Raw genomic sequence first — 26336 nt, forward strand, 5'->3', positions numbered from 1 at the left:
GGAGCCAGGCTGCTATCGCAAGAGGTGCCTGCTGAGGAAAGAGACTGGAAAGAATGGAGGGGTGCCAGCCTCTTCCGCACTTCATGTATTGGGCCCTCCACCCTGGCTGCCCTATTGCATTCTGTTCACTCTTATGGGCGATAAGAAGTAAAGCTTATCCTTAGCTTTCCTCACCCTCTTGACTTTGTCCTCCCTCTCTCATCTGGATTTGTCTGCCTTGACACTCTCTTCTACCTCTCTTCCCCTAGGACCCTCGGTTCCCTCCTGCCTTCCTCTCAGATCTTTCTTCCTTTATCGTTGTGCAATTTACAGTATACTCTCCTCATCCCCTCCTACTGTTACTTCAAGCCATTCTTTTCGGCTCCTTGATTTCTCAATCCTAATTTATATCCCTCTGCCTAACTTTCCTGATTTGTTTCCATTTTCACTTGTACCTGACTTTTCTCCCTCCACGCTGTCCAGTCTGCTTTGCTGCTCTCCTTTTCACACATCCTGCCTCTTACCCCTTCTGCTCCTGTGCCGTCTGCTGCCCCTCCAGTTCTCTTTTTCATTCCATTCTCCAATTTAGCTCTCCCTTTCTCTAGCCCACCCGGGTTTCAGACCCTCTCTTTCTTGTTCAGATTTCAAGACCTGTCTTGAGTCCCTCTTTCCACTCTCTTTGGCCCGTCTCTTGCCCCTCACTTCAGCCTGTAGCTTACCACTTTCTCTTCCACTTCTTTCCTCCTTTCCACTCTTTCCCTATCGTTCTGCCGTTTACCTCTTTTCTTATCATTTCTATTCCATATTTTAACTTCCCTCTGTGCAATCCCAATCACATTTTTGTGGTTTACCTCTCTACTCTGCCCGCTGCCTTATCCCTTCTCTCTTCCTATCTTTCATGTTTCTCCTTTTTCCTTTCAGTTTCATCTCTCCTCCTTTCCACTCTTTAGCAGTCTTTTTTCCTTCGTTCCCCTGTCTTCCATATTTCTCCTCCGTCTCTTCTTTCTTTGCTTTTGCCACTCTGTCCTACATTTGTTTTCTTACTCTCTTCTACTTTGCCTTCCTTATCTATCCTATTCTTTCTCTTCCATATAGCTCTCCCCCATTCTCTTTCCACTTCCACTCTCTATTTCTTCCAATTATTACTCATTCCATATTCCCTAGAGCTCGTCTCTTCCCTCCTTTTTTTTCTTTCACTAATGCCTATTTTTCCTCTGGTCTCTGTTTCCCCTTAAGGCATCTCCAGCTGACCCCTTTACCCCAAAGTCTTTCTTTATTTTCCATTCCATCCAATGACAGCGGTTTCTGCCCCCTTCCCCCTTCACATCCGCATTCTCATAGCAAGTGTTAGGGAGGCACCAGTCCCTTCTGCATCACCTGCCTGTGCTTTGAAGTGTATAAAGAAACAATGTGCACATGTAATTCCCTCACTGGGTGATGTGGTCATAAGAATATGGGTCAATGTTACCCAAGGTGGCATTCAGTGGGAAAAGGACGTGAACCCCATTACACAGCAATTTACACACAGCCCTCCGCACTACAAATCTGTACAAAGCGACTTCTGTAGGGGTGTTATTCTATCCTAGGAGGATTCCTCATTGAACACAGGGACGACTTTAAGAATTAGAAACATGGGATCTTGGGGGGAATGGCCCAATCAGCTAACGACCCTCAATACTTTGAGCTCACGACCTCTCTATTAAAGGTTATTTAAGGCAAGGTGTTTGTGGATGAGCACGCACCCGGTCAATCAGTAAACATCATACGCGAACAAGTACCGGCAAAGGGGGAAAAAGCCTGACGACTGTGTCCACAGTGTAAGCTTCAGCTTGACGTTCTCTTGAATTGTTACGACTGCGCTTACGGATGATGCCCAAACAACCTCAGCCATGTGAAGATGTTGAAACCAGTGGAGCGGGTGTGGCGTAACAACCAGGGTTGCCGACTTTGGAACTGGGGAACCGGGTCAACATCCTGTTGACCATCTTGTGATTCTGGGCAAATCATTTAATCTTCCCGTGCCTACAAAAAGTGTAATGTGTCCTTCTGTAATATAACTGGTGCTCATGTAAAGCGCTCCAATACCTTAAGGACGAGTTTGCACAATATAAAACTGCAAAAAAAAAAAAAAAAACTTATGCAGTCAATGACACGATGATACACAGACTTTGCACCAGCATCCTGTCATTATGTAGAAAGTCCTCGAACAGGTCCAGAATAGTCTCAGAATCAAAAAAGACTTCCAGGTATGTAACTTTTTCCTTCACTTGTTGCTTGGATAAGATCCATCCACTGATGCCTCCATCCGTAGAAGGGCGCCTCATCACTGAGACAAGAGTGAGTTTAAAGGAGCTGAGCTAAGAGTAGAAGAGATAATTTACACATGAATATTTGTACTCCATGGGTTCCTGGGGGTGTAGGGAGGCAGTTCTGGGAGCACTGAGGAAGTGTTTATCAAAGGAAGCATAAGGGGACAAATTAGACCAAGAACAACAATTTAAGGAACACATTAGTAAGGTTTTTCTATCCTCACAGGTGGAGTGAAATCCTGCTCTCTCAACTGCCTGGCGGAAGGATTTAACTTTTACACCGAGAGGGCAGCTGCAGTGATCGACGGTACTCAATGCCGGCAGGATTCGCACGATATCTGCGTCAACGGGGAATGCAAGGTATTATTTCCCTTCATCCTCATGCAAAGTATAAAGCTTACAGTGGTCACCAGCTCTACCTTCTTTTACTTTTGATATTTTCTAAAGAGGTGGATAGAGTAGGATTAACTCCCAAATACCTTGATGCCAAATTGGCTTCTCCGTCCTGTAACACCATCCTGTGGTTCGGCCATCTGCAGGGTGGCCTCTGTGCATCCTATGGCTGCTTTTTTATGTTCCATTGAGACTCGTTCCTTAAGAAAACATCTAAGTGGAGATCTAGCTGTAGAGGTTTCACATGCTCAGAATTAAGGTAAGTTTTATGTACTTGCACAGAGCTAACAAAATGACATGGTTGCCTGTTTCTGTACTATAGAGGTATGGGTCTCCCACAAATGGAGCAGTACCTTCGAGCGAGCGTCCCTGCAGCTCAGTAGGTAGTGCTTTATGTACTATCTCTGTACTCTACCTATTTATTTATGCATTTCCATATCGCGCATAATTTACCCAGAGGTGTCAGAGCGCTTTACAATAGAGCGAAGTAAATTACATAAGGAAAGAGAGTAACATGGTGGTAGGTATCACTAATTATATGTACAAGAGTTATTTCTGGTGAGTTACAGAATCATAAATTACAAATTCACTCAAGATTACATATAAGGTGGAGCGATTAGGGTTACACAAATACGTAATAGATATTTACATAATTGAGACAGAGGGTCAATGTAGCTCTCCTGAGTGCCATGATCAATCAGGGTCATGACCTGGGATGAGGGGACTTGTGCCTGGTGGGAAGCTTGGCAAGGAGAGTTTTTGATGGAAGTATCTTTGGAAGAGGAGAGTTTTAAGATCTGTTTTGAAAATCCTGAAAGAGGCGGTGAGGAGCGCTAATTTTTTCAGCACCTAGAAAACTCCCCTTGCCACGCATCTCTGCTGGCTACGAGGCTTCAGAATACTTGCGTGCCTTACCAAGATGGCGCCCAGGTCAGGAACAAACTTGCAAGCGTCACACTCCCCTGAGAATGGTGCTGCATCACTGAACAGGCTGACCCACAGAGCACTGACACATGCGGCTAAATTAGACTTTGTTTTAATATAAAACCAAGATTACCATCCATCTGCTGCAACACATATAGGCTCTTTTTGTCCCTTGTGCAAAAATCAAGAGCAAAAATACCCTTGCGTTCCATTTCTGGTTTTACACAGTAGTTGGGGGCGTGGGTATACAAATCGAATTTGTTTGTATTGTGCCCTAATTATTTCCGTTTTATTTTTCTCTCCAATTTTGTGATCTCCATTAAGCTCAGGTGAGTGCAATTTGCACCCAGCTCTATACTACAAGAAAGCAAAACAGACTTCTGTTTCTGTACCTTTTCCCAACTCTGAATGAGGCCATAACGTTAATTAATACAATGAGTTTTATACTTTCATCTCTCAGGAATACTTTGGAAAGATTTTGGAGGGACGGCTATTTTTTTTTTACCACAATTAAAGACAAAACTAAATGCAGTAGAAAGCAAATAATCGGACCTAATTTCTTTCAAAGTGCTAGGATGTAAGTAAGTGAGAGTATATTTAAGTAGTTGAAAGCAGTAGCCTGCTAGGCCTGCCTTTAGGCGCTAGATCAAATTCTATGCAGCCCTCAATGGGACTTTAGCAGTTTAGCCTGGTGAGGTCACTGGACTGCGCAAGAGTGCTTTAGAAGAGGACTACATGGTGCTGCAATACTGCGGGGAATATTATGACGACATCCAGAACGAAGGTTTTGAAAAGGGCTCTGCATAGTGATGAGAAGAGAGGGCAAACTGGGCCAAGGGCACCTGGCTTTGGTCCCAGTACTGGTGTCCATTTTGCATCTTGCCACTCGTGCCCTGCTAGAGACCTCTATCCTGTTTTTACATGGCAGTATATCTAAACTGGTGTTTGTGTTGAGATGCTGGAGCTTAGCTGGACACCCCATTAGGCCGTCAACCAGATGTGCACCAGTGAGGTCTCTTTGGGCCTTCAGACTGATGTGCACCAGTCAGTCCCCGTTGGGCCTTCAGACCGATGTGCACCAGTGAGGCCCCGTTGGTCCTTCAGACAGATGTGCACCACAGAGACCCCATTGTGCCTTCAAACCAATGTGCACCAGTGAGGTCTCTTTGGGCCACCAGATCGAAGTGCACCAGTAAGGTCTCTTTGGGCCTCCATACCGATGTGCACCAGTGAGGTCTCTCTGCGCCTTCAGACTGATGTGCCCAAGTGAGAACCCCTTGGGCCTCCAGACAGATGTGCACCACTGAGGCCCCGTTGGGCCTCCAGACCGATGTGCACCAGTGAGGTCCTGTTGGGGTCTTCTGGCAGATGTGCACCAGTGAGGTCCTGTTGGGTCTTCTGACTGATGTGCACCAGTGAGGTCTCTTTGGACCTCCTGAACGATGTTGTGAGGTCTCTTTGGACCTCCAGACCGATGTGCACCGGTGAGGTCTCTCTGGGCCTTCAGACAGATGTGCACCACTGAGGCCCCGTTGTGCCTTCCAATCAATGTGCACCAGTGAAGTCTCTTTGGGCTTTCAGACTGATGTGCGCCAGGGAGCACCTTTTGCGTCTGCAGACCGATGTGCACCGGAGAGGTCCCACTGGACTGATGATAAAAAATAAACTTAACTTCTTCGCCGCCGCCGCAAGCGCACGTCTCTCCTCTGTCTTTCCTCTCTGCCCAGGCTCCCGGGCTCTCCGAGCCAATCACCATGCTGCAGGAGCCGGGCATGTTCTTCACTGGGCTGTGCAACACAGCCCAGTGGAGAACATGCCAAGTGTGCATGACTGTTTGGCCGGCCCCGGAGGGCCAGCCAAGCCGTCATATGCACTTTAGGAAGGGAGTGCAAACCACTCTCCTCCCTCTGACAGCAGCAAGACCAGCCCCGCCCTACCTGGCTGGAGTCCCGCAAAGAAAAGTAACATGATAATTCCTTCTTATAAGTATCATTTTGTTTTATTTTGTACTGCTCAACGAGCAGTGGGGCGACTCTCCTGTGCCTCAGCAGGCACTCATCTTGGGCACTCACCTTGTTCTTCATTAGTGCACTCAACTTATGCCCCATTGGTGCACTCACCTTGTGCTGCATTAGTGCACTCACCTTATGCCCCATTGGTGAACTCACCTTGTGCTGCATTAGTGCACTCACCCAATGCCCCATTGGTGCACTCACCGTGTGCTCCGCTACAGAGATTTATTCATAACAGTTGGTTTGAGCACACCCAGGCATGTCCAGTGTGACGGGCTTTGAGAAAATGGATATTTGTAGTTGTTAATATGTGTGCACTCTCGCTGTGTGCAGAAGTGCTCGTCTGTTGTGTGCAGTATATTGAAGCTACACCTATTAGGTTTGTCTGTGCTTCTTTCTATTAATCTCCCCTTGGAAGAAGCAAGGGATAGGATGTGGCGTAACGGCCAGAGCTGTCAAATTTGGAACTGAGGAACCAGGTTCAAGTCTCAGTGTCGGCTCAACATCCTGTGATTCTGGGCAAATCCCTTAATCTCCTCGCGCCTAAAAGTAAATGTGTCCTTGTGTAATGCAGCCGCTGCTCATGTAAAGCGTTCAGATACCTTCGGGTCGAGTTTGTGCTTTCTTAAAAAATGTACAAAATAACCTAACTCCCTGAAAACATGTAAGGCAGGGGGTCGCAGTTGGCCTGCAGTCCGGTTATTTTATTTTATGCGTTTTTATATAGCGCGAACTTTACCCGAAAGTGTCAGAGCGCTTCACAATAGGAACAGCAGCGTTACATGAGGAGAAAATTACAAGTGGGCATGTTACAAAAGCAAACGTTACATTACATGAGGCAAAAGTGACAATTGTGCAAGTATCAAGAGCAAACAAAATACAAGAAGAGGTAGCAAACGATACGTTACATGTGTGCAGGTTACACAAGCGTACAAGATACAAGTAGAGGTATACAACTGCAATAAATGGCAGACACTCAAAACACAAGAGCACCCTGGGAAGGCACTTCTATAGGCATGGAGTACAGACTTTCCCATAGTGGAAGAACTTTCTTCAGGGAATGGAGAGAGCGTGAATTAGATTTGGAAGTGTCTTTGAAGGAGGAGAACTTTGAGGTCAGTTTTGAAGGCCTGGGAAGAGGTGGTGGTCCACTCTCGACAGATAGGCCGGACCCTTCCATGCCTCCCCCTCCTGGAGGAAAGAGTAATCCAACATGTCTGACTCTTCGCACAGCTATCAAGCAGGCTCCAGGGCACGCCGTGCAGCAGATAAGACCCGGGCGTGTATTAAATCCACACAGATAGGCAGATTCCACCTCTCAGCAGCTTTGAATTACAGCTCGCAGGCCCCACTCCCTGACACTAACTAGCTTGGCTCGAGGACACATCCTGCAATGAAACTCAAACCCCTGCAGGAGGGCAGTCAGAGGGGAGGGGCAGAGGGGGATTATTCCTCCATTCCAGACTTTTACAGAGCCCAGCACTCGTGCTGCAACATTTATTCAGCGATTTTAAATCCGCCTGTCCTCTTTAATAATGACGAGGCAGCTACTACCGCTAGATGGCGCCAGAAACTACCTACTTTTTTTTTTCTTCCAGAGTTTTATATAGCGTGAACTTGACCCAAAGGTATCAGAGCGCTTTACATGAGCACCAGTTGCTTACAGACGGACACATTCATGTTTTTTTGTTAGGCAATCTGTTGGGTCTTCTGTTTCCCTGCCGTGTGTGTTTTGTAAATCTAAACAGGGGCTGGTCCAAGGGAGGCCCCTGTGAAGATGATGACACAGGCCTTAAAACATTCTGACATGCCTCCAGGTGGGCTTGGGGTGAGCGCAGAAGTGGCTGCAAGGCTTGTCTTTTTCCACATACATTTGCTGCTGATTAATTGTGCTTGTCACACGGTGCCAGCCTAGCCCGTTGTTGGCACTTGCCACTGGAAGGCAGGCATGGCTCGATCACGTAGAATGTCAGGCAATAGATACATTAATGACTTTACATGTGTACAATTAAATCTAAAGGTGAAAATCGGAACTGTCAACTAATTTTCTTATTATTTGTTCTTAACCTTGAACCAGTGCTTAATTTGAGCCGGTGGTTTCCGGTGCTCAGCACTTAATCATCAACACACGTGGTATTCGTACCAGTTAAGGACACATTAATTTATGATAGGCTCGGGGAAATTAAGTGATTTGCCCAGAATCCTAGGATGTTGGGCCGGACTGGCCGTAGCAGGCACGGGGCATTTTTCTGGTGGGCCCGAAGGGTGGGGACTGGTTTTGGACAGGTGGGAGACGTTTTTGTTACTGTGGGCCGGTTTTTCAGCAGGGCTGCAATTTTGGCCCCCTGTAACAAAAGTGCAGTGTTCCCCACCAGCAAACCTCTCCCCGTCCCCCCCGCCAGTCCGATGTAATTGCCAGGGCTTATGTGTTTCCAGTCCTGCCCTGCCGAAACAAAGTCTCGAACCTGGTTCCCCAGCTCTGAAGTCTGCAGCTTTGCCCATTATGCCACATCCTCCTCCCACTTTCATGGTTAGTAGATGGTTCTGTTTTAGGCGGTGCTAACGGGAGAAATGGGCTAGCGCAAGCTCCCTCCTGAGGAGAGCCCCAGCACTTATTTATTTTACAAATTAACCACTGCCTTGAACATAAGGAAGAACAGAGGAGCAGAAGACTGACCTGACTCCAACTCCACCAGCCTGCTCCTGACAATTCCATAAAAGCGAGTCTGTCCTGTGCTGTCCTCCTCCACAAACCCCGGATGTCTTTCAGGACATCACAAAAAGCCTAAAGATCTCCCTTGGAGCCAAGGGGCAACTCCTCTGCAACTGCATGCACCAACTACGACGGCCTGGTACACTGCACCTGCTGCCCACAATGAACGCGGAGCAGCAACTGACCAGGAAAAGGTCAGCAGACTCTAAGAGGCCCACATCGTCTTCCTGCCAAGCCTGAAGATCCTCGGACCTCCAACAGCCCAGCTGTGCCAATACCCGCAGTACCAGCGACTTGCCCCGACTAAGACTTGTTTCCGAGTCCAGTCCAAACTCCAACTCCTTCCACCAAGAGCCAACCAATGAGGAATGTTAGCATTGCAGAGGTAGCCCCGAAAGTGACTCACCTGCCCCGCTGCTGCCCCACCTGTTGACAAGATCGAAGGTAAAGGAGGCACTTTGAAGCACAAGTGCCCAACGACGCGAAAGGCCCTGCACTACAGCCGCCAGGCCTGGATTGACGGAATCCAGTTGGTGTCTCTTGTTGCCAAGATCCTCCTGCATCAAGCTCACTTTTGGGAGCTCCCAGACTTGTCCCCAAATCCCCTTTTTCCATTCTTTTCCAAGTGGCCCGTGTTTAATCCAAGTGCGTTTTTGCGCACGCTGACCAGCTCCTCTTCCCTAATGCACAGACTTTTGAGCGCTGTTCCGACCGTTTGAGGGTAGAACAACTGGTCCCTTGCCCTCTATGATGCTGAGACTGAAGTGGGTCCACCGAGAACGCACGACAAACCTAAGTATTCTATGTGTGCCATTTTCTTCCATAGGATTACATATGGTGCAACTGCGCACAGGTGCGTACTTTGTTTCGAACCTGCAAAAGATATTCAAAATTTATTTGCGGCAAAAGTACTTACCTGAACCAAGTTCCGAGTTCTAAAAAAAGGTTTACAAAAATAACTGTATTTTCTAAGTTGGTGTGGATCTCCTTTTCGACTGAGTGTCTTGCTTATTGACTTGGTGTGAATAGTGAATGTATTAACATTGGGGAGAGTAGTTAGGACGGCCGACCTCAAACCTGGGGACCTGGGTTCGAGTCTCGGAAATGACGCTGAACATACTGTGATTTTGGGCAAATCACTTATTCTCCCCGTGCCTAACAAAAAAATATTGAATGTGTCCTCATGTAATGCAACTGGTGCTATGTAAAGCGCTCGGATACCCGATTCGGGTCAGGTTCGCGCTATATAAAACTCTGTTAAAAAAATAAAATTAACACCCTTCTCTGATAGGCCTAAGGCTGCTCAACCACAGCTACCCTTAGAAAGAGCACCATGGGATTGCTAGAGTAAGCCCTGTCCCCTCATAAGGGAATACCTGGACTCTGTGCACACTATACCTCGTTTTGCTATAGTATATACAGAGCCAGCTTCCTACAGTCCCTCTGAGACTCGTACACAATGCTAGACTTGAGTAAAGGAGGCCCCCGGGGAAAAGAGGATGGGAGGAGATACAGCGGACAGTTGTTCACTGTAGCACTAGACGAGGATTGGTCACCTACGGAAACAGAAATACATTGATTACTTCAGATACTGCCGAGGATGAGAATTTTATATGAACACACAGACTCTTGTCACTAACCTTAATGTTATCTGAACATTCTTGGCTGCCTGCACTCTGTTGCAACACGTATATGTTCTTTGTAGTAACTCTCTGTTTTAAAATAAAAATGCATTTGATTAGAACAAAAGCAAAGAAGGAACAAAGTGTGCAATTACACATTAACAACTTTCCCCTCTTGCCACCTTTTACCTTTTTTCATGAAAGTCTGATTTATACGACCAACAAAAATATAGTTCAGTGACTTGCCAGGCATTCAAAAATAAACATACAGGACATTAACTTAATCCCAGATTGCAGTCACTTTCAAACAAAAAATAGCATGCTTTAAAATAATCTGCAAAGCAAAGGTTATGCTCCGGAATTGTTTCCATCCGAATCTGATTGAAGTCTTCAAACTTGGACCAGACAAGCAGAAGAAAACTCAGGAATCCATAGGTGACCTTTGCGAACTCCAATTTGTGTTAAGCAAAATGAAAAGGTGCAATCACAAAGGAAATAATAAACCCTGTTCTGTTCAAAATCTTCTTACTTGGACCTTTTCAAACTCTTCAAATCAAGCAGCTGAAATTAATCACTCAATGTTGGAAAATGGAATGTTTGGGCAGTGTTGTTTTCTTGTTCCCAAGAGCCTTTACGAACCTCCATGAACTAAATGTATGCCATTGACTCATATCCTGTGCCTTTACTGACGTACCATTTGAATATTTGTACTTAAGTGTAATAACCACTGTTGCCTGTACTAGGCTGCTGCTGTATGTTAGGACTGTCAATATAGGATTGCTCTAGTGCCAACATATGCATAGAATGTTCGAAGTGATTGATACAGCCCGACTAGCCGTTGCTCTTCCTTCCCTTTTCTTCTTTTTTCCCTTCTTTTGTCTGTCCTTTCTTCTTTTACTATTGATCACTTGGGTTAGTCTCATGTTACCCATATAGCCACATTACCCTCACTTTTTGACAATATATGTTTAACTTTGCCTTAGATATCTAATGCTAAACCTGTTACAGGCTTTCTGTCTGACCTTGTGAAAATCAATAAAGTATTTTGAAGAAAAAAAAAATACAACACTGCACTGGCAAAGACTAGACCACAGTTCCACTTTAATATGGTGCTTGAGCCTGTGCAGTACTTGAGTGCTTCAATTCCTTTTTATTCCAATTAAACTACTTCTCCAAAGGCAAACCTGAGCTGGTATTTAAGAATTAGTATCTTGCTGGAAAGTTTCATCAAGGAAATTATCTTATCTAAAACAACAGATGACTCTTAGTAAACGTTATCAAAATATAATGTTCGAGGCATATGAGCTGCAGATTGTACACTTAGCATAGATCGCCATCTGGTGTTGGGCCCGGATGTTTGCAGTTTGTTTTTGTTCTTTGGACAGTCTTTGGAAGTCACGAGTTCGGTGACTCCTCCTTCAGTCCGTACTGCGCATGGGCTTCGGCTCCATCCTCAGATTGTTTTTTTCCGCCATCGGGCTCGGATGTGATACTTCGTGCTCCGGCTTCGAACTTCTACGGTTCCAGCCTCGACGGAAAATCCTCGTTCTTCGAGTTTCTTCATCTATCTTCATCTCTCGAAGCGGCACTTTTCTCCATTCCGCACATCGGCACCGGCCTTCGGGCCCTCCTCGACTCCGGTCCTGGCCGATGGAAAGGACTCCGTTCAAAAAGTGCCCAAAATGTGGGTCTATATTTCCCCACACCGACCTCCATCAGGTGTGTAACCTTTGCCTCTCTCCAGAACACGAGGCTAGAGACTGCCCCGCCTGTAAGTCTTTTCGATCAAAAAAGACCATCCGGGATCGAAGAGCTCGACGCACCATGGCGCACTCATCGACCGCAGCTCCACCGGACATCTTCGGAGACGACGCCGGAGCTTCGGGGCAACTACACACCGAGCAGGAGGAAGACGTCGTCAGCGCTTCCGAGGCCGACGACTCCGACGTGGAGGACATCACACCGGCGCAGCGGGTCGGGAGTACTGTACCCCCTCCCACCCCCGCGCCCAAAACCAAAGAGACTCAGGTTACACCCTCGCCTGCAGGCCTGGGTAAAACCAAGCACACCGCTTCTACCACCCCACCTTCGGGCCCGGTGTCGAAGTCTCACGGCAGCTCGGGCTCGAGCCAGCCGACGCCTGGTGCCAATAAACACCGTCCGGCACCGAAGAAAGTGATGCCCAGCTCGACTCCGAAGCCACCGGTGCCGAAGCCTGGACTCTGGGTGCCGACAAAACACAAACACAAATCTATCGGCTCCGGCGCCAAAAACTACTTCGACGCCGAAAAAACCGGAGGTTCCAAAAAAGCATGGCGCAGAGAAACAGTCGAAATCCTCGGCTCCGAAAACATTGGCGCCAGCGGACGATTCGGTGCCACTGGACCTCTTTACACCAGACCCTTTGCAAAAGACTTTATTTAAGGATCCAAAGACTGGGCTATTGACTTTAGTTGTCAAGAAAAGACGTCTTGACACACCGGCTCCTCCTCCACCGCCCAAGCGGAAGGACTCTGCTACTTCTCCTCTCAGAGTGCCCTCCCCACTACCTCCTCCTCCCCCTCCTCCACCCCCTCCCCCTCCCAGGTCTCCGCCACCCTTGCCTCATCATTCCCCGACCCCGTCCCCAGATCCGGATTACGGGGATCCAGATTATGATCCGGCGGACGCCCCAATGGACCCCACTCCACCGGGGATCCCAGACCCATGGGAAGACTACCAAAACCCTGACATACCGGATGTGCCTCAGGACGACCTATACCCATCCAGGCCGTCTCCCCCAGAGGACTCCTTAGGGTTTCACCATTTAGTGCAGAGAGCAGCACACTACCATGGGGTGGAAATGCATAGTGAACCAGTGGAAGACGACTTCTTACTGGATACTTTTGACATTCAGGATAAGTCCACAGCTATCTTGCCCATGCTTAAAGGTGTCACCAAGCATGCTGCAGAGGTGTTCAAAGACCCTGTCAGGGCCAGGGTATTGAACCCTAGAATAGAAAAAAAGTATAAGGCGGCACCCACAGACCCTACATACATTAAGGGCCCTGCTCCCTTAGATTCCCTAGTTGTGTCCACAGCTAGAAAGCGGGCCAACTCCCAGTCCTCAGGAGAGGCCCCGCCGCCAGATAAGGAATCCAAACTTCTAGACGCGTCTGGCAAACGCACCGCCTCCCAAGCTGCAAACATCTGGCGCATTTCAAATACACAAGCGCTACTTGCGCGCTATGACAGAGCACACTATGATGAGCTTGAGGCTCTTATACAGCACCTCCCCGAAAAACACAAACGCAAGGCTCATGACCTGATACAGGAGGGTAAACTAATTACTAACACCTCCATTAAGTGTGCCCTCGATGCAGCTGACACTGCTTCTAGAGCCATAAATACTAGTGTCCTGCTTCGTCATCGTGCCTGGCTCAGGATCTCCGGGTTCAAGCCTGAAGTCCAGGCGTCCATACTAAATCACCCCTTTGACCAACAAACTCTCTTCGGGCCAAAGGTGGACGAAGCATTAGAAAAAATGAAAAAGGACACAGACACAGCAAAGTCTATGGGGGCACTACAATCACAGACCCCTAAACGCTCCTTTCGACGCTCATCCTTTCGTAGCACAGGCAGAGGCTACTCCACCGATAGCGCCTCTACCTCCTACAAGTCCCCTCCTCAAAATACCTTTTCAAAGGGCTACCAAAGGGGTGGTTACAGAGTCAACAACAATAAGGGCAGGGGCAAAACTAACACTACCCGTTCTGCCACCCCGCCCGCACAATGACTTCCCTTCGCTTCCCCCAGACCATCCCACTCCGGTCGGGGGCAGACTACAAAACTTTATCCACGCATGGGAATCCATAACATCGGACAAATGGGTGACCCAAATTATTCGGTCAGGGTACTGTCTCGAGCTAACATCTACCCCACCCAATATCCCACCAAGGCACCGCCCAATGTCTCAAGAACATTCCACACTGCTCAAACAGGAGGTGCTCTCCCTCCTCCAAAAACACGCTATAGAGCAGGTCCCCGTCAATCAGCAAAATCTAGGGGTCTACTCTCTGTATTTCTTAATACCGAAGAAAGACGGGACCCTGAGGCCCATTCTGGACCTCCGGCCTCTAAATGCGTACATACATTCAGACCATTTCCACATGGTCACCCTGCAACAAGTCCTCCCGCTCCTCTGTCAGGGAGACTTTCTCACTACCTTGGATCTGAAAGACGCATACTTTCACATTCCAATACACCCTTCTCACAGGAAGTACCTCAGGTTTGTGGTGGACGGTCAACATTACCAGTTCACAGTTCTCCCCTTCGGGGTCACCACCGCACCACAGGTGTTTACCAAATGCCTAGCAGTTGTAGCAGCACACCTCAGACGTCAACATATTCACGTCTTCCCTTACTTAGACGACTGGCTGATAAAAGCTGCGTCCTACCACCAATGTGTGCAACATACAAACAGCACCATTCAACTGCTCCACCAGCTAGGCTTCAGAGTGAACTACCAAAAGTCCACCTCCTACCATCTCACACAAAGCAATAGCTCGGGGCCACTATAGACACCTCCAAAGGTATTGCCTATCCAAACTCAGCCAGAATCGCAAGCATACAAGCCTTGCGCCAAACGTTCCTTCCTCAACACTCTCTTCCAGCAAGAGTGTTTATGAAGATCATAGGGATGATGGCATCTTGCATTTTCATAGTGCCCCATGCCAGACTCCACATGCGTCCACTCCAAGAGTGCCTAGCACGACAGTGGAACCAGGCCCAGGGACAGCTGACGGATCTGGTGTTGGTGGACGGCCGCACCCATCACTCTCTGCAGTGGTGGAACACCACAAACCTTTCCAAAGGGCGGCCGTTCCTGGACCCGGTTCCTCAGGTGATTCTAACAGCGGACGCATCGCTCTCCGGCTGGGGAGCGCACCTCTTACACCTCACAATGCAAGGTCTATGGACGCCACAGCAAAAGTCGCTCCACATCAACCATCTGGAGCTCTTGGCGATCTTTCTAGCCCTAAAATCTTTCCATAAACAGATTTCGGCCAAAGCAGTCCTCATTCGCACAGACAATATGACTGCAATGTATTATATTCAAAAACAGGGGGGGACACACTCTCCCCAGCTCTCCCGCTTAGCCCAGAGCATATGGAGATGGGCAATTCCTCAAAACATCTTTCTCCTGGCACAGCATGTTCCAGGCGTACAAAACACCATGGCAGATCTGCTAAGCAGACAAACGCAACAACTACACGAATGGGAACTGCATCCACAAGTTCTTCGCCCATTCTTCCACAAGTGGGGGCATCCTCAGACCTCTTCGCCACCCACGAAAACAAAAAATGCCCAAGCTTCGCCGCCAGATGCCCACACCTGTTGTCCAAAGGCAATGCGATCTGGATGAACTGGTCAGGCAAATTTGCATACGCCTTTCCACCTCTCCCGCTAATTCCATTAGTGGTAAGGAAGCTACAACAGCACTCCCTCACACTCATTCTGGTAGCTCCAACATGGGCCAGGCAACCGTGGTACACCACCCTACTACAGCTCTCGGTGGTACCACATCAAAAACTGCACCTGTCCCCGTGCCTCCTAACTCAGAACCATGGAGAAATCAGGCACCCGGACCCAGCTCAGCTCAACCTTGCGATCTGGCTCCTGAAATCTTAGAATTTGGGTACCTTAACCTTCCCCCTGACTGCATGAATATTATCAAGGAAGCCAGACGTCCTACCACTCGAGCATGCTATGCCGCAAAGTGGAAGAGATTTGTTGTTTACTGCCGTAACAATACAATCAACCCTTTAGATGCATCCATACAGCACATCATATGCTATCTACTCCATCTTCAAAGGTGTAACCTGGCATATTCATCCATACGCCTACACCTAGCAGCGATTGCTGCTTACCTACAAAACAGACAGCATTTATCACTGTTCAGAGTGCCCGCTATTAAAGCCTTTATGGAAGGCCTTAAACGAGTAATTCCTCCCAGGGCACCACCTTCCCCTGTATGGAATCTAAATGTAGTTCTTACAAGGCTAATGGGTCCGCCCTTCGAACCAATGCATAAATGTGAGCTACAGTTCCTCACCTGGAAAACAGCTTTCCTCATAGCTATTACTTCCCTTAGAAGGGTTAGTGAAATACAAGCGTTCACTATACAGGAACCCTTCCTACAAATACATCACAGCAAGGTCATACTTCGTACAAATCATTTCCCCCTTCCATCTCAATCAATCGGTGGAATTACCTGTCTTTTTCTCGCAACCTCAATCTGTTGCAGAAAGGGCTTTACACACACTTGATGTTAAGAGGGCTTTGCTGTACTACATACAAAGAACGCAACCTTTCAGGAAGACTAAACAATTGTTCGTTTCCTTCTCTCCACCACATAAAGGCAACCCCATCTCTAAATCAGGGATAGCTAGGTGGATTGTAAAGTGCATACAAATTTGCTATCAAAAGGCAAAAAGAACATTATCTGTTCCACCTAAAGCCCACTCTACTAGAAAGTTAGGGGCTTCTATGGCTTTTCTAGGGAACATACCCTTAGATGACATCTGCAAAGCAGCCACATGGTCAACACCGCACACCTTCACAAAACATTACTGTGTAGACGTGCATTCCAAGCAACAAGCTAGTGTGGGCCAGGCTGTACTAAAGACACTTTTTCAAACCGCTGCAACGGATACCGGTGGTCGCCGCTAAGGTTGGGTACTGCTATATAATCTATGCTAAGTGTACAATCTGCAGCTCATATGCCTCGAACGGAATATGCTACTTACCAGTATGCATCTGTTCTTGGCATGTAGAGCTGCAGAGTTGTACACGCCCACCCGCCTCCCCGGCTACCTGTATCCGTTCCAGTCCATCTTATTTAGATACAACACACATGGGTTTCTCACTGTTATTACTACGCTCCATCATTTCCCTGTTGGCGAAAAACAATCTGAGGATGGAGCCGAAGCCCATGCGCAGTACGGACCGAAGGAGGAGTCACCGAACTCGTGACTTCCAAAGAACAAGAACAAACTGCAAACATCCGGGCCCAACACCAGATGGCGATCTATGCTAAGTGTACAACTCTGCAGCTCTACATGCCAAGAACAGATGCATACTGGTAAGTAGAATATTCCTTCTTTAAACGACCAATACAGAATCTTCATTTATGACAAGAGTTCCCTATAGATGAAAAATGAACCTCCCTTTTAAACACACAATACCACTAACACACCTTTACATTGTAAAAAGATCCTATTACACATTAATGGGTTTGGTCTGCGAAAGATCGATTCAGTGTTTGAATCCCTCACCCAAAGTTTATGCTGAGAAATTTCAAGAACGAAACTCTTACCCAACCACATAATGTTGATCAATCTGACCAGGCCATCTCCCATAGCATCACTGATTCTCCCTAGCGTACTTTGGCATTACCCTAAGTTCTCCCTCTTCTAGAAGCAAAAAACATTCACTTCCTGGAATTTCCTAGACCTGAAACACAAAATTGTGAAGCAGGCGTTCTCCATAAGGCTTGAAGCACTCACTATCTATACATTTAAATATACGTTAAAAAATGTTCTCACAAAGAAGTACTTTCACCAGGATGTGATCAATGAAGCGGACCAATATTTAGCTATTTGCACACACAATAATGCTGTGACCATGCCTGTGTTTTCTTACTAATTTCTCCCAATTCATTTTTCATCGCCAAGCACGTGGGCTGTGATCACATTTTGGGCTCAGACGCCAAGGAGGACAAATGTCGCGTGTGTGGGGGTGACGGAAACACGTGCGAGACCATCGAAGGCATCTTCAACCAGTCACTGCCCGAGGGAGGTAAGAGATAAATTTCCATTCATCACACATTGGCAACATCCTATGAGCATCTCAAATAGGAGCAGGTGAAGGGAAAGCTATTGCGGGCACGGTTAGGAAACTGTGCTTCAGCGAAGGTAGGCTAGGCGTACCCTCCAGCAAACTACACCACTAGGCTGTTTTCCTGCCACAGGATAACCCGCCCATGAATATGTGTGCAGAGTTGCACAACCTTGAAACTCTACACACCCTTTATCACTACCTAACGAGGAAGTGAATTGAAAAGGCCTCTCTTCTTGTACTTGTGTGTTATTGTCCATTCAACTATGTCCCACTGGGAAACGTGAGAAGTGATATATTAAAATGCTTCGATTACTCTTATCCCATTGGTAATTTCGGAGTCTGCATTCTATTCCATCGTTTTTAGAACATTTGAGTCATTACAAAGCTCAACCATAAGCAAATCATTCTCGACCCTGTTCTAAAAGAAACAGTCCAGCTGAACTGGCTCTATTGATGCTAACTTAAGGAACGCCAAGGATACTTTGGACTTGTTAGGCCTCATCCGAGATTTGAGCCTGAGTCCGGAGTATGCAATAGAAAGCTGCATGACCCACATCTAGCCATACCTGGGCCATGAAGAGGGACTCACTCAGGAAGACAAAAGTGATGGATGGAAATTCTTGAACCATCTCAACCGCAGGCAACTCGACTTCACATCTGGAGTCGATTCTGGGGACATGACCTGGACATTCTGACTGGACTGTCTCTTCTGGTGGTGGAGCCAAGAATCCTCTGCCTGCGCTTGAATGTTGTCCATAATGACACAGCGAGCAAAAAAACAACTTAATGGAATTCGCTCCGAGCAGTTACTGTTGGTTAGTAATTATTGCAGCATTTCCATCCAGCACATTTTTGTCTTTCCAAAAGTACTCCTTTTAAATGCTGTTTCACCAGAAAGTGCATTGTTTGGAAAAGTTGAACAGCTCAACAACCCCAGGGTTTGGATGATGCATCCTTCAGCTGAAAGTTCATTGTGGTATATTTCTACGGCACAGTGGCTACTTGGTGACTTTTGTGAAACCTTGGTGTTTCTATTGAAACATCGCGTTGTTCCACAGCACCGAATATGTGTGTGTGTGTGGGGGGGGGGGGGGGGTGGAGCCAGCTGTTTCCGCTTTCTGGAGGGTCCAACAGAACACAAATATTCAACAAAAATAAATAAAGCATGAAAAGGATCCAGTTTGCACCCCTCTCTTCACTCGCTTTTAATCTTTGTGTTCCAGGCCACGAGGAGGTTGTCTGGATTCCTAAGGGGTCTGTCCACATCGACATTCGAGAGCTCAACATGTCTCTCAACTACCTGGGTGAGTTACTTCACCCCTTCAAGGGTGACTGAAGGGGGGAGGCTGAAGGAACCCCAGAACAGCGGTGCTTTTAGGTTAACATCGGAAAGAGTATTGTAAATGTATGGCATTTGTGAAAACCTTTTCCAGTGGCCCTGTTGAATGGGCATTACGTTTATGGATGGAAAACCTTCAGAATAAAGTATTTAATTGAACTGAAGTGAATGTGCATTGAACAATAATCAAAAGTACAATTTGAGGGTCGTAACCCAACGCTGATAAATCATTCTGTTCAATCTTTTTTTTTCTGTTGGAAAGCTTCAGATTGGGTTTGAGGGTTGGCATAAATAATCTGTAGACAAAAACACTGTTTTATCCTGGTTTTTTTTTGGTTTTTTTCATTAAATTGTGCATGCTAGGGCTCTGAAGCAGGTGAACCTACAGTAAGAGGAGCTGAGCAACACGATCATGCTCCAGAATCCTATTATATCAACCCCTTTGTGATCGGGAAAGATGATAATGTGAAATCGGGACAGCATCAAACTGCACTATGTAAACACTTACACGCCACATATTTTCATTTGAGGTACAGGGAGCCGGGACTAAACCTTGCGTCTCTGGTTTCGAAGGGAAAGAATATAGGCACTAGTCAGGGGCGTGGCGGTGCATTATGGAAGACTTAATGAAGCGGATAAATACTGCAGGGTTTAAAGGGACCAGGGAGCCAATTACCTGATCGCCGAGCGCTTGTTCCATGGACCCCCGACTCGCAAAAGTAATTTAATGGCTCAGTGAATATTTACAACTTTAATCCGATTGAAGCTAATCCCTGCACTCTCCACCAACTTCAGAGGTTTGGGATTAATTTAGATAATTATTGTAAGTAGAGGCCTTGTGGATAGGATCATAAACGTTATTAGAAAAGTCTCTGACCTACTATTCGGCTAGAAGGCCTTTCATTGACTAGTACAGTCCTGGGCAGTGGCTACAATGCCTTTTGCTTTGGATGTTTGGGATTAAAGCCCGTAAAGCGCTTTGTATTCAAGAATTTTTATAGCTGTAGAAAGAAAGATAGTTTGACATTTAGGTGCTCCAACGCCACTAGCAGCAACACAACATTTAAAGTTGCTTGTTGCAATGTGGTGCCATCCTGTGTTTATAGGCGATTACAGCTTTATGGCCCGCCAGAACGGGCTATAACAGCCATTAAAGGCCTGTTCCAGCGTTAAAGGCCCGAGCCAAAAATGTGCTGTAAACCATGTGCCTGTAGTGGCATTACTGAGGCAATGGCATTATATGAATTGGATTTCTATTGGCTAAGGGGTCTAATGCATCTACTCCATGGATGTGTGTTTGACTCAGTGGCTACATATTTGAATCCCAGTTGGTCCACTCAGCCATTCTGAGGTCGATACAATTAGTACAATTGAGAAACATTAAGCATCTGAAATCTTTCAATAGTGCCACTTCCTTGTGATGAACGTATCGCAATCAAGAGTTGCAATTTCACTGTTAAAATCTACTTTGTTTGTTGGAAATATCTTGTCGTTGACACTGTGGTTGTTTCCCATATAGATGCACAGTTTCTACATATTTAATCCAAAGCGATGTGAGTGAAGTAGCATGGGAAAGTGGTTTGTGGGGCAGGTACGATTGTGTTAAAGAATATGGAGGACGAAAATGCCCCTTCGCTCAAGGAAAACCCCTTTCATTTTCAAAACTAAGAATTCACCAGAAGCTCGTATGTGAGACTCTCTTTTTAAGTACCTCATAATTACGTGCATACAAAGATTTTTTTCCATGCATGTAATTGTGAGCAAGGTAAAATTGTTTAAAAAGGCATTTGTAAGAGTTCGATTGCTCCACATGGATAAAACCTTTCCCATAATCCCCATTAATTTGGGGTTGTTTAGTGCCCCTTATCGCTTTGGAAAGGGATCTACGCCTGGAAATGGTCAGAGATACACCCCTTAAAATGGCAGTGTGGGAAGGTCTGGGAATAGGTTTTGTGAATACTCACAATCACTTTTATGGGAATTCCCAAACTTTAAGGACATTTATGCTCCAGAAGGCCTGCTTCCTGCCAATTGTAGCAGCTTTACTCACACACAAAAATCCCTGTGTGAGTACAAGTGTAAAAACACCTTGTGTCAATGTCAAAAGTTGTTTAAACTTTTAATGGGCTATTTGTTTATTTAAGCTAACTTTGCATACGCCAGTATCTTTGTGAAGTGACTACGTATTCATACATAGGTGCTCATATTTTCAAAAATGCACACAGTCTGGGCATGATTGTTTTTTGCCCCAGGTTTTTTTTTTTGCACGTGGTAAAAGTAGGTATAAACTGTTATGAATATTTCTTTGAGTAACCGGCAGTGCTTAATTTGTGATGGTGCTTGCAGGCGGTGAGCTCCAGCACCATAGGTTATAATGGAATTTATATTTCGGCAGACAAGATATCCATTGTCGTTGTGACAGAGTAACCCATGTGCCAAAATCTAAATCAGACCCTTTGTCTCGGGTGATATAAATACAATAAAGCCCATACTCAGCAGCATGGGGTTGAGGCTGTGTTTCTCTAGTTTGTAAGTCTTTCTTTGTGGTTAGGGTCAGAACCGTGGTCCCAGTGTTAGTAAGTCGGGCTTTAACCGCAGCAGGTCCCACTAGTCAGGTGGGGCGCTGTGTGGAGGTACAATATTTTAGTTTACATTTTAAGAAGCTTCCTCAATTACATAGGCCACGCCAATTACTCTTCTTTGGTCACGCCCCTTCTTGAGACTCCCAACCTTTTTCATCCCACTTAAAGCCCTATTAATAATCATTGCAGAGAGGGTGCAAAAAGCGCCAGGACGCTCCTCCGGGTGTGGCAGTCGCACTTTAGAAATGCAATACTAATACTCAAAAAGCTCCTTTAGAGCGAGTGGAGACCATCAAGCTGTTTTCAGGTATCTGAAGAAGTGATGCGGAACCACCCATTTCCCCTCCTTCCACACTGTTAGACCAAAATACAGGGCCCAAACTCAAGCATGCTGTCGCACTGCTATTGTCTTTGTTGCTTAAACCAGATGCCTTCTGGATGATGCTGGAACTGCTTTGATGTAGTAATTGTGCAGTTGTGTGCATTGTTAGCCCACTTGCCATAGTAGCCAAAAAGTCTGTTTTGCAAGCTCTCATTGGAAAAATAATGAGATCAACATTGCAACAAAAAACCCACAAATGATCCCCTTCTTATTTCAAATATCGACTTGGATATCAAGAAATACGTAATTGAAAAGAAGCAAAAGAACTATTAGCAAAACGAAGATAAGACATACAACTCCTTTATTTTTTGGGCAAGGAAGGCTATGATGATTGTGTATACATCTAACAAGCTTGTGTGTGTGTGTGTGTGTGTGTGAGGCACATGTGTGTCTGTATGTGCAGATGTGTTTTTGATATGGCAAGCAGGCCCTTCTGTCTCTGATGAAGATCCCTCAGAATGGTTTGTATGAGTTGAACAAGAGGCTGTCCACCTCAAAGTAAATTACATATTTCTTTCTTTTCAGCTCTGAAAGGCGAAAATGGGGAGGAGTATTTCATAAATGGCAAGCTCTCCATTGACCCCCCACGGAGGTTTGATGTGGCTGGGACTACCTTCCATTATCGTAGATCCCCGGATGAACCGGAATCCCTGGAGGCCCTTGGTCCAACAAATATGACTCTGGTCGTCATGGTAATGCCCTTACCCAAAATTACGTGTCATGCACTCCAGACAAAGTTTAGCGACAAATGAACAACACGTGTATTTTGCAATTATGATCTAGCATATGTATGTTTTTGCTATTTGTAGAGCACACACCTAGATGGGTAGCAAACGAGCACTGTACATTAATGGGCGGGGGGGGATCATAAAACAAAATACAAGATTTAGCACATTAACTGGGGATTTACATCTTGAAATGGAATAATAACATTTAGAATTTCAACATGCAACTGAGTGCAGTTCTTGAGATGCGCACAACGACTTGTCATGGACTAACTTAGGAGCCGAGTTAGATCACGGTGGACAGGTTACCGTGTCACAATGGAAATGGATATCCCATCCGCCGAAATATAAATCCCATAGGATATAATCGGATTTATATTTCGGCGGATGGGATATCCGGCCCCTTTGTAACGAGTAACCCGTTTGCCGATATCTAAATCGGGGCCTAAATTTGTGCTTTCAGGAGAAGTTTTCGCTCTCATAGCTTACCTTATGTGAGGTACAAAAATGAACAAACAAAGCAAGGGCCATAAGTAATCATTTTCAGGTCTGTGTTGGGAAAATATCGATGACCCCATTAAAATTGCCTGACACAGACACTGAACTAAGTGCCTAATGCTCAGGCTAAACCATGATAGTTCAAGGCTATGTGGCTAGTCCATACAGAATAATCAAATGTGTTTAGATGTGCTGTGCTAACAATGTTTTCTTTTCTACCAAGGTGCTCATGAGGGAAGAGCTGCAGGGAATACGATACAAGTTTAATGCACCTATCACTCGGAAAAGTCTGAGTGGATACTCTTGGCACTACGGACCCTGGACAAAGTGTTCTGCGATATGCGCAGGGGGTAACTATACCTCACATCTGTTACTTATCATAGCGGTTCAGTGCTTAAGAGTTTGACAGATCTCAAAAGACATGAGTCCTATGAAAATAAGATATCCTGATTTTTTTCAGTCCCTGTCCCTCTCCAATCACAGTTCAATCACAAAGAGACTGATTTATACATTCCCTTTTACTTACAGAAATTTGGCTGCTGTAAGGGGTATAGATAGCTATTTTGAAGATACCTTGATAACTTTAAACACAAAATCAGAACTTGTGTTACGTGAAGTAACACTGATAACAACAGATGGGATTGGATGTGTGGGAAGTGAATGCTATAACTAGCATCATTTCCTCTTGGGGATGCAGCTACATTTTTACCAGGAAAAACTCTGGGAAGGTGACAGTATCACAAAGTTGTGAATTCTCATCTTTGCCAACCTCAGTGCGAGTGAAATTTCCCACCCAAAATCTTTAGATGTATGTGTGCATATTATGGAATGAAATGTGCTACAAGAAAATTCAACTTATGCACACTTAGATTATTAAAATGTTGGTTTATCAAGAAGTGGCAAAGGGCAGGCAATGCAGCTAATTAACTTTTCCCACAACTTAGCTGATTCCTATGGTGGAATTACCAGTTCACAAAAAAATAAATACCCAAGATTTATCCCTATGCTTTCTCATAATGGTAGAGTGTAGAATGTGTAATGCCGGTGTAAGCAGGAACTTTTATGGACAATTAAGAAATATTTGTGGGATTTTAATTGGTTTTCTTAAAAGCAAGAGAAATCACCTAATTGTGGATCAATTCTCCCTGGGCCCTCTGATTGTCTGGCTGAGATATTGGTTTGGAATGATCAACCCATTATCGAACCCCATGTTTTTAGAGTTTAAGGTATCTGGCAGAGCTCATTAAAATCACTGGCTTTTGTTTTTGCATGTAACCCTTGGAGAGCACCACTGTGTATTGTGATTTCATATTGAAGGGATATTTGCATATGTAGCAACGTTTACTACTGTTTAGCATTGTTAAGGTTGCTAATTATGCTGAAGAAAGTATTATTAACAATGTATTCGAAAATTCAATCTGCCCTGAACTGCCTGAGGCATAGGTCAGTTGCAAATTGGACTTTAAAGATTGAATTTTGCTAATTGAGATAAAGTCCAATACGGAGGCCTTATGTTTCCTGGGCTACTAGATGACAACCGTATCTCCTGTATTGTGCGATACTGAGAAACATATTTTGTGCCTGGTTTGTGATTCCACAAGGCATACAATTAGTAAAGAGGCCATATCTTGTAGATCTTTTTGCTGTGCATTTCCGTATGCAAGTCCCAGTTCTGTTTCTGTAACTCACAAACAACTGTATGTGCAGTACAACATATAGAATGTATCAATATACTTAGAGGTAACTGGTGGGTAATAATAAATTATAACTAGGCAAACTATTTTTGTAGACATTCATAATTTTGGGAGTATTTTTGTATACCCACGACCACAGCTATGATTGAAAACAGTACATTTGAAGTTCATAACCAAGGACCCTTGTTTTAAAAAATGGTAATCATCCAAAAAGAGTCCTTTAATGATGATAGTGTAAGGTCGACTCTTCTGCTTAATGGTCCTGTTATGTGACCTGAGAGAAAGGGACGGTTTTGGAAAGGTATAATACTTTGTTACTATGTAAGGAACTATCAATAACCAAGCCATTTGCCAATGTTTTGTTGACCTCATTAGTCTCAAACACTGGAACAGGTCTGCCCGGAAGGAAATGTTTGTACTCACTGTTGACTTTCTTTGCCTCCTTCCATGTCGTCAACAGGCTGACTGATTTAGGTGGTTGCTGGTTGTGGTGGGATGGTAGTGGCTGCCTGCTTCAGACACATTTCGCAGGTTAAGAATGAGAAAGGGCTCTTCTTCTCTCTACTCCGACTGTCTGAGGTGAGGCTGCGCATCTGGCGGCCTCATCTGTGCATCCCCTGTTGGATGGATCACTTGGGCTGACATGTGCCACAAGACGGTTGTCTATAGAACAAATGAGGGAGGGGTCCAAGAGTGGCCACCATTCATAACTCCCCTGTCACCGAAGCAGAACAGCATACTGGTCTGGAAAAATGTAAAAGATGGCTTGCTTTGCCTTCTTCCATGTCATCAACAGGCTGACTGATTTTGGTGGTTGCCGGTCGTGGTGGGCTGGTAGTGGACATAACAAAGTCCTGTTTCAGCAAGCAGCCGTGTTAGAGTTCCTGAAAGAGCTTGGGTGAGGGGTCCTACCATAGTGTGGCATTAGGTATTTGGAAAATCCCAGAAATCCCCTTTGCTATCGTGTATCAATGGTATTGTGGAGGCGTATCTTGAGGATTTGGCAGATCGAGGGATCATAAGCAGGAGACCAATGGGAATCCCCAACAATACCCCTATACCTGGAGAGTTCTGGGTACTGAATTCAGGATAATCCTCATGGATTACCATTGACTGGTGCCTCCTTCCCTAGCTCTCAGCCTTGCAGGATAAGACTCCCCAGTTAGACTCTATATGGGCTCCCTAATCCCTGTAGTAGTCCTTGTATCTGGCTGAGATATCCAGAGGAGGCTCTCCTAGTTGAGATACTCTGAGGCTTCGGGGCTCTGTAGATTTAACTCACA

The 26336-nt window shown here is 45.7% G+C and overlaps 1 protein-coding gene across 1 annotated transcript in view; it reads left to right on the plus strand.

Annotated features, from left to right (window-relative positions):
• ADAMTS10 (ADAM metallopeptidase with thrombospondin type 1 motif 10) overlaps positions 1–26336 on the plus strand; it is a 200978-nt gene that overhangs the window by 140326 nt on the left and 34316 nt on the right. Inside the window, exons 16-20 of the mRNA XM_085639546.1 lie at positions 2515–2648; positions 17668–17791; positions 19057–19137; positions 22662–22828; positions 23583–23709. Coding sequence (XP_085495672.1) covers positions 2515–2648; positions 17668–17791; positions 19057–19137; positions 22662–22828; positions 23583–23709 — 633 coding nt within the window. The remainder of the gene's footprint in view (positions 1–2514; positions 2649–17667; positions 17792–19056; positions 19138–22661; positions 22829–23582; positions 23710–26336) is intronic.

Source organism: Triturus cristatus, chromosome 12, assembly GCF_964204655.1.
Source record: "Triturus cristatus chromosome 12, aTriCri1.1, whole genome shotgun sequence".
Classification (NCBI taxonomy): Eukaryota; Metazoa; Chordata; class Amphibia; order Caudata; family Salamandridae; genus Triturus; species Triturus cristatus.